The sequence below is a fragment of the Cucurbita moschata genome, unplaced genomic scaffold, assembly GCF_002738365.1.
Source record: "Cucurbita moschata cultivar Rifu unplaced genomic scaffold, Cmos_1.0 Cmo_Scf00004, whole genome shotgun sequence".
NCBI lineage: Eukaryota > Viridiplantae > Streptophyta > Magnoliopsida > Cucurbitales > Cucurbitaceae > Cucurbita > Cucurbita moschata.
The window spans coordinates 1,752,934-1,762,042 of NW_019268520.1; the positions used below are offsets into that span (position 1 = coordinate 1,752,934).

General features: G+C 37.0%; 1 protein-coding gene across 1 annotated transcript in view; it reads left to right on the forward strand.

The window, feature by feature from the left end:
- The first annotated feature begins 1,135 nt into the window (after positions 1-1,135).
- Positions 1,136-9,109, forward strand: part of LOC111441424 (protein transport protein SEC31 homolog B-like) — a 14,289-nt gene continuing 6,315 nt past the window's right edge. The window contains exons 1-10 of the mRNA XM_023078411.1: positions 1,136-1,745; positions 2,475-2,529; positions 2,637-2,759; positions 4,346-4,442; positions 4,881-4,917; positions 5,023-5,128; positions 5,212-5,269; positions 6,182-6,279; positions 6,408-6,527; positions 7,950-7,992. Coding sequence (XP_022934179.1) covers positions 1,429-1,745; positions 2,475-2,529; positions 2,637-2,759; positions 4,346-4,442; positions 4,881-4,917; positions 5,023-5,128; positions 5,212-5,269; positions 6,182-6,279; positions 6,408-6,527; positions 7,950-7,992 — 1,054 coding nt within the window. The 5' untranslated portion in view covers positions 1,136-1,428. The remainder of the gene's footprint in view (positions 1,746-2,474; positions 2,530-2,636; positions 2,760-4,345; positions 4,443-4,880; positions 4,918-5,022; positions 5,129-5,211; positions 5,270-6,181; positions 6,280-6,407; positions 6,528-7,949; positions 7,993-9,109) is intronic.

Genomic DNA, 9,109 nt, shown 5'->3' on the forward strand with positions numbered 1-9,109 from the left:
GTGATCCATTTGGGGGAGCTGAGTTCCCAGAGCTTTTTGTAGCTTTGCTCAGTGTGAGGTGAACCTGGCCCATTATGGGTTTAGTTTTGGCCCACAATTGTAACCACATGCCACGTGTCTCAAATTTGATAATGGGCCCATTGTGAAAAAGCCTATACGTTATCTCTCCAACCAACGGATCTCATTGGGCCCAAAAAGCCCATATACAAGGTGTCTAAATTTGATAACGGACCCATTGTGAAAAAGCCCATATGTTATCTCGCCATCCAACGGATCTCATTAGGCCCAAAAGCCCAAATACAAGGTGTATCAAATTTGATAATGAGCCCATTCTGAAAAAGCCCATATGTTATCTCGCCAACCAGCGGATCTCATTGGGCCTAAAAAGCCCAAATACAAGGTGTCTCAAATTTGATAATGAACCCATTCTGAAAAAGCCCATATGTTATCTCTCCAACCAACGGATCTCATTGGGCCCAAAAGCCCAAAATACAAGGTGTCTCAAATTTGATAATGGGCGCATTGTGAAAAAGCCCATATGTTATCTCTCCGACCAACGGATCTCATTGGGCTCAAAAAGCCCAAATATAAGGTGTCTCAAATTTGATAATGGGCCCATTGTGAAAAGCACATATGTTATCTCTCCAACCAACTGATCTCATTGGGCCCAAAAAGCCCATATACAAGGTGTCAAATTTGATAGTGGGCCCATTGTGAAAAGCACATATGTTATCTCTCCAACCAACTGATCTCATTGGGCCCAAAAAGCCCATATACAAGGTGTCAAATTTGATAATGGGCCCATTGTGAAAAAGCCCATATGTTATCTCTCCAACCAACGGATCTCATTGGGCCCAAAAAGCCCAAATACAAGGTGTCTCAAATTTGATAATGAGCCCATTGTGAAAAGCCCATATGTTATCTCGCCAGCCAATGGATCTCATTGGGCCCAAAAAGCCCAAAGGGCTCCACCCAATGCACGAGTCGTATTCCCATTGGACAAACGACGAGAGAGTCGTCTTTACAAAACGTTGACTAACATAAACCCTAGTGTTCCATTTTACAGAGAATCAAAGCTCTTCAAACCCGCTAATTGAACTCCCGGGAAAGGCAAAAAATAAAAGCTTCAAAATCCCATTTTTTTCACTTTTCATTTTTTCGTTTGAGATTTTCGAGAGAGAGAGAGAGAATTGCGAGTCTCTCACTTTCACTTGCATTTCACAGATCAGATCGAAACTACTCCCCCATCTCGACAACCCTCAATTCTCATACACTCTTCAAAAACAAAATTTCTGAAAATTTCCCCAGATCCGCCGATCTTTTCTTCTCCATTTCTTATGGTTGTAATTGTAGATTGGTGATACAATTCAATTGGGTGTAGTTTGTTTTGTTTTTATTTTCTTGGGTTTTTGGTAGTTTGGGTTTTCAATGGCGTGTATAAAGGAAGTGAATCGATCGGCGTTCGTTGCTATAGCACCGGACGGGCCGTACATGGCCGCCGGGACGATGGCGGGTGCTGTGGATTTGTCATTCAGCTCGTCCGCCAATCTCGAGATCTTCAAGCTCGATTTCCAGTCGGATGACAAGGACCTTCCTGTAATTGGGGATACTCCGAGCTCCGAACGCTTCAATCGCCTCTCCTGGGGTAAGAATGGATCGGGCTCTGAACAATTTTCTCTAGGTCTCATTGCCGGTGGACTCGTCGATGGGAACATTGATATATGGAACCCGCTTGCGCTGATCCGGTAATTGGACTTTGGTTTTTCATTTTTCGTGGATCAATATGTTTGTAAGAATTTGGATTGTATCTGTGCCCAAGTGCTTTCTGTTGCTGGTAAATGGGGGAAGTAGAGTTTATAAGTTCTTAGTGAGCGGGTGCTTATTATTCGGGGAGTTGGCTTCAAACCAATTGTTGTAATTTAACTGCAGTTGGCTTAACGAGTTTGGTTTTCTTTACCCCTTCTGAGTGTTCTATGAAGAATTAGTTGAAAAAAATTTAAGCAGAAGTGTGTAGCGTGAGAATTGGTTAATTACGAACGATCAAATTGACGTAATGATTTCCCTGTATTGCTTTGAGTTTCTGAGTTGGTTTAATTGTCTATTGGGACCCTGGGAAGGTGGATGGATTGGAAGGTTTCCATAATGTTCTCAATATCAAATTAGATCTGAAAGTGGTTTAAAATCGATAGTTGTAGATTGGTCAAGAAGCTTTCTAACAAGTGCTTATAAAAATTTCTTATGATTGACTGTCCATGGAAATCCCCGAATCTCATTTTGAGAACCGTATCGAAGAGTTACGATTAAGCCCACCTTTTGAAAAATGACAATGAAGTTTCCTTTTCTCATACTCTGAAAAGAGTATATTTGTACTAGATACAGTTTTCTAGTCTAATTTTACAATCACCCTATTATTCTCAGGGTGTTACTTTCTTTAATGCTTTGTAGGCTTGACTCCTTTTCACCTTTATTTTCAGTCCTGAGGCAGGTGAAACTCCTCTAGTTGGACATCTATCAAGGCATAAAGGGCCTGTAAGTTTTCGAAAGTTCTGAAATGCTCACTCGAGTACATGGCTACTCTAATATTACTGTTATACCATTTTTCGCACGCTGAGAGCTCTAGTATTTTCCTCATGCAGGTGCGTGGTCTAGAATTTAATACAATTACACCAAACTTGCTTGCATCCGGAGCTGATGATGGTGAAATCTGCATATGGGATTTAGCCAACCCGTCACAACCTATTCATTTTCCACCTCTGAAGGTTTGACTGTGTAGCATTTCATAATTTTATTATAGTATATGTGCAACTGTATAATTTTTCTTGTTAACACCAAATGTTGGGTAATCTTCTGTATAGTTTTCGCTGTTTTGGGAGAGTAGTATCCTGCCCCCTTTTTTGGCGTAGTCTTTTGCTGTTGAATGCAATTTATTATATTTCTCATTACATTTATTTTCTTTTATAATGGCCAATGGAAATTGCAAACTTTTGTTCACAATTTATTGTTGACGCCCCTACCAAATAAAATCCCTGAACTCCTTGATATTTTTACAGGCAAAGTCACCTTGACCTATTAGGCAATAGGGACCAATTTAAATAAGAAAGGGCTTAGAGGGAATGGAGTGTAAGAAACCTGGAACAAATGAAGGAAACAAGTGGGAATAATTTAGCGGACCAATTGAGCAGGGGTTAGCCTGCCTGCTTAGGAAATAGTACACATCTTTCATTTGGTAAATTTAGTAAGAAATCGTCCAACCCCCATCTTTCGTAATAGACATAGGTTGCCCTTGCCCCCCCTAAAGTTTGATGGAGAATATTTTGTTGCTTTTTTATTGCCTCTTAGCGCAATGTCTTCTCCCCTTGTGCAGTTCTGATGTATTTTCTTTAATTTTTGTTCAAGATAAATTTTCCTTATAAAGTTATTGAAATTTGAAGGATTTAGTCCCTTTAAAAACAACGATTGCCTCGGGGCAGCCAAGTAGTCATCTAATGGATCTAACCAATTATTAATTAGCTGAGTTATTATTATTTTTTTTTAATAGGAAACAATTTCATTGATCAATTGAAATGATACAAAAGAAATACCCATTCAAAGAGGTTACAAAAGACTTCTCCATTGTATTATATACCAGAAAAGTGTAGAAGATTGTGGTACTGCAAGTGTTCTGTGGAGTGTTTTCATGATCTTGAAACATCCTCAAGTTTCTCTCTTTCCATATTCACCATATGATAGACTTGATCAAGAAAGGCCAAAGGTTAGCTTTTGTGGACTTTAAAGGGTGTTCCCCTGACTCCTGGCAGAGACCACCAATTTGGAGAGAGAGAGATACCCATGGACTTCTTTTCTGTAGCCTGTTGAAAGTGTTGAGACAGGAGTGGCTGATTTCCCATAATAAAAACTTGATTTTTGTGGGCCAAGGGTCTTTCCAAATCTTCCCGTATATCTCCTTGTCGTTTGTTGTGTTCCTGGAAACGAGGTTGTGGAGTATGATTGTGTAGAAAAGTTCCCCTCTCTGTCAAGCTCCCAAGTCCATTTGTCTGGACAGTCAGTGAATTGATAGGAGGGGGTTTTATTATAAAGGGCAGCCCATTCCTCTATTTTCTTTTCCTTAAGATGCCGACAAAAGTTCAATAACCATAAGCAATTTGTCAAGTCCCATGCTTCAGCTACATAAATGTTATTAGTTAGCCGAGTTTGATATTTTAGCTGCTATGTCAGGTCTCTAGTCTTCATATTTTAACATGCCAGGAAAAGGTCTACTTATTAGGCTATTAGCTACCATGCTCCACTTCCTTTCTTTACCATCATATCGAATGAATATTTATTTTTTCATTCAATCTTTATGCAGGGTAGTGGTTCTGCAGCTCAGGGTGAAATTTCATTCTTATCGTGGAATAGCAAAGTTCAACATATATTAGCCTCCACTTCATATAATGGAACAACAGGTGAGGAACAAAATCCTGTTTCATTTTTTGGGTTTTTATTTTGGTTGGCACTATGTTTTTTTTGACGAAAATTTGGTTTCTTGATTGAATAGAACTTATAACTATTATTATTTTTAATTTGATTTTTTTTCAAGAAACAGATTTAATTGAGGATGAAATTACAAAAAGAGTGGGAAGGAATGCCTCAATATTGAGACCAAAGGAAGCTACATAAAAGCTCTTTCAATTGACATATATCGCAAACTGATTTCTTGTTTAAAAAATAAAAATTAAAAGAAAAATGACGCATATGGAAAAAATAGCTTATTTAATTACAAAGGGCCAGGGGAGGGAAGAGTTCTACAACAAAAGCAACTAGAAAATATCATATCCTCAAAGAAAGAATCAAAATATTGGATTTTCTCCCTAACATTTTGCTTACAACTCTTATTGATTCAGTCGTTTGGGACCTGAAGAAGCAAAAACCAGTTATCAGGTAAATCTAAGTGAATTATTAAATTAAGGACTTAAATGATGAAATTGGATAAATTCCAAAATTTCTGGGTTGCATTTGATAAATGTATGTTGCCTGTCAATTCAGTTTTTCAGATTCCACTAGAAGACGCTGCTCGGTGCTGCAGTGGAATCCTGATCTTGCAACCCAACTCGTGGTTGCTTCAGATGATGATAATTCTCCTTCTCTCAGGGTGATGATTCCCACATACATTATACTTAAATATTGTAAAAGATTTCGTACTATTTTTAAGTCAACACCTTATTTTGCTCTCAGCTTTGGGATATGCGAAATATTATGACGCCAGTGAAAGAGTTTGTGGGCCACACAAGAGGTATGGTAATAAAGTTTAATTTTATGTTAGATTTGTAGTTTCTTCTTTCAAACCACTTTCATGTTTATAGAATAATATATAAAACTGTTAAATGATTCTTATTTAGTAGATGTGTTCTGATAATCGGATAACTGATTTTTTGCTTCTCCATGTGTTTGGAACTTGTAGTGTTGTCTAGAACTGGAAGTAAATAGCTGGTGTTATATATTTCCTTGTAGAATTTGTATGATGCCCTTGTCATGTTTAGTTCTCTGATTGTTGTCTCGTGTTTGCATTTTCTATTTTTTAATTCATGTTGTATGACTAAAGATTGAGGGTTGCTGAGCTTTTACACTCTGAGATTGTATTATGATTGAAATTCAGCACCTCAAATAAAGAGGGTTATATTGACTTTTCAGTTGTCCATGTTAAATAGAGTTGAGATGAGCGCCTTGCTTGTTCCTAACTGTTAATAACATTGGAATTTGTTTGTCATAAAAGGCCGAAAAATAACCTAAATATCTGGGTTAGGTTGAAAAAGCGAAGATTATGCTTCACATTTTCAAATGGTAAAATGTAGTCTATTAGTTCTCTTCTCTTCATCTCATTTTACAGTATTTCTATTACGCATTGGACTGTAGGAGATGAATCGTTAATTACTTTTTTCTTCTTTTTAGTAACCAGGGTTTCTGAATTCATCCATTAAGTTTGTTAATTGCTGTACTTATAACAATACTAGATTTTAGTGAAGTAATTGCATGCTTTGAACTGGCAGACTAAGTTCCATTTAATTGTGATAAATTTGACTTGTAAGCCGTACATGTTGCTTCATCTACTAATGATAGATTTAATATCTTCTTGTTTGCATTAAGTTTAATTGTTTATTTTTTCTTTCTAAAAGGAACCTTATAAAAATACTTTTCTCGTAATCAGGTGTAATTGCAATGGCATGGTGTCCCACCGATAGCTCCTACTTGCTAACATGTGCCAAAGACAACAGAACTATCTGCTGGGATACTATTTCTGGAGATGTAAGCTCTGTTACAGTTCTTTGATATGCCACTTTTCATTCTTTTGCACTCTATCATATCTTTATTACTATGTGCTTGAACATATGCATTAATCAGGAAACTACTCTGATTTGCCACTCCCAATGCAGATTGTGTGCGAATTGCCTGCTAGTACCAACTGGAACTTTGATGTACACTGGTTTCCTAGGATTCCTGGTGTTATAACAGCATCTTCGTTTGATGGGAAGATTGGCATACATAATGTTGAGGTACATCCCTTTAAAGTTTGTTGGGTATTCACCAAAGTTATACTTTGTGCAGGTTTTCTTAGAATACCGTCCACAGAATTAATATGTTAAATTATGACTTCTGGAAGTGTTTGGTGCTTCCTCCTCCACGAATTTTCTTAATTTTATTGGGAGGGAATACTATATGGATATTGTGGCAAATCTAATCTAATAACATGACTGATTTTTATTAAATACTCATGAAAAATGAGGTAAGTGTTACTTGCTGGACTGGTGGGCTGAGATCAAGGTGATACTATCGGGAATATCTTTGATGATTGTGTGATGGATTGCTGGATAAGATTGAGAGCATTTACACGAAGTAATAGTCGTAAAAGATATAGCTTCAAACAACCAATCAAAAGTGAGTTTCTTGTCTTTGAAAATTCTTTGATTCCTTTCTTGCCAAGTAATCCAAAAACACATGAGAGAGGAGAAGAGATGGGTCTTGGGGGAGGGCCAACGCCCAAGCAAAATATTAGAGCAAAAGAAAAAACAAAAGAGGATCTGGCCGCAATACTTTGATGTATAAAAGGCATGTAACAAAAAGTCATCTTTTGATTCAGAGGGGAGATACTCATATAAGGCACATCCTACGTTAGAGTTTGTAATGAGTATTAATACCTTTATAGCTAAGCTCCTAGGAAAAACTTACCTTTTTAGGTTCCATATTTTGGTTGGTTGACGCTTCTACCACTCATTTGGGAATTGTGGTCGATTAGTTTGTGAAACATTGCAAATCAATAAGACATTGACAGGAACCACTCGTACAAGATCCTTACAGCCAGCATGAAACTAAAATGTGAATGCTTTTATGGGTTGGGTTGAAAGATACTGCACGTAAGAGATTCTCTAATTCTCTGGAAGATGTCAATTTTTAATTATAAATTGCTGTTCTACTGTGCAACTTGTTCTTATTTTTGGAGAATGTTGATGTGCTGTTGGGACGTCAGGCAGCATGAAACTAAAGTTTTGCCTTTGTATTTCTGTTTGCATCATCGTTTATTTTCTCCTCATTTTTTAAATAAATAAGCCAAGCTTTTATGAAGAAGAATAAAAGAAGAAACCGAAGCCAAACAAAAAACCAGCATGAAAGCATGCTCTCGAAGCTAATAAAAGGGCGGGCATCATACTACTGACAAGAGAAGTGTAAAATTCAGTCATAAGTGATTCAGTTATGATATATATGCTCTAAATCTTTTTTCGATATATGGAAATGAACCTGCAAAGGCTATTACTTTAGTCAACTGCTCTTCTGTTGGAAATGAAATCATCGTTATTCATATTTGTGCTTTCATTTTTCATTTATGAACAAGTTCAGCCTGAATTATAAAGTTCATTTTCATTTTCATAGTTTTTGGGTATAAATTTGATTCTTTTATTTTACTTTCCTTCTTTTTACAGAGTTGCAGCCGTTATGGTGTAGGAGAGAATGATTTTAGTGCAGGTAAGATAGTGTTTGGTGCTGTTTGCCTATCTGGTGGCTGTCTTGTAATATGAAATAACCTTATTACTTTTGATTTTATTGTTCTTTCTTTCACCGGTCTCCTTTGTTTCCTCTGTATTCATGGGCCACTGGCTTTTGTAGTCTAATTGGTAATTCATCACTATAATATAGTGAAATCCATTCATGCCTAGTAACTTTTCTCACTTGATTATCTGATCCCCCACGTTTCTTTCTTTCTAATTGAAATTGGAAAAAATACACAAAATGTTGGTCTTCAGTCAAGTAGCGGAGTTCTCATCTAAAACTTTTCCCCTAGTTGTGAGGGAGATCCAAAAAATCTTATTTAAAACTTGAGGGTTGTTATCTTACTGAAATGGAAGGTTCCTCAACTTCATCTCCCTGGGAGCTTAACATTTCAACACCTTGATTACGGAAGAGATTCCAAGGCCCCTTCACCCACCATAGTTTGGGACTGTCTGGGTCATCATTTGTAGAATCACTTTGGTCCGACCATCTCTGTACGGGCTGGGAAGTCCCCTCCAGCCAAGGATTAAGTTAGATATTAACCAAGCAGTGATTGCTTATGGTAGTTTGTGGAGTCATGTTTTAATGTGGAATACTTGCTCTTTCTTTCTTGCTGAGCTTGTGGATGGGAAGTGTTTCTATGGTGATAAGTTTTTGTTCTCTTATGACATTTTATGGCATTTTTGAACGTTATGGCTAGAAAGGAATCAAAGTGTTAATGGTGACAAGGATTTGGACTGTGAAAGCATTTGGATCAGGATTATTTTGTAGCTTCGTGTTAGGTATAAGTTATCAAGGCCTTCTAGGCGTTGGTGTGTTTGATCTAATGCAAGTTTTCCTTTTGGATTGTCAGTCCCCTTTGATATCTCATACATACTTCCTTCAATGGAGTTAATGTTCTTACTTCAAAAACCTTTATATTAGGCGCCAATCCAAGTAAGGCACCCTATTACCATTTTTAAATGTTGATAGTTTGATCCTTCACCCCATAATTGTTTTAACACAAAAAGCCTTTCTATTAGTCCATCTGTCTTTTGTCAACTTTTGTAATATTCTTGGTTTGCAGATTTTTTTTTTTTTTTTTTTTTTTTTG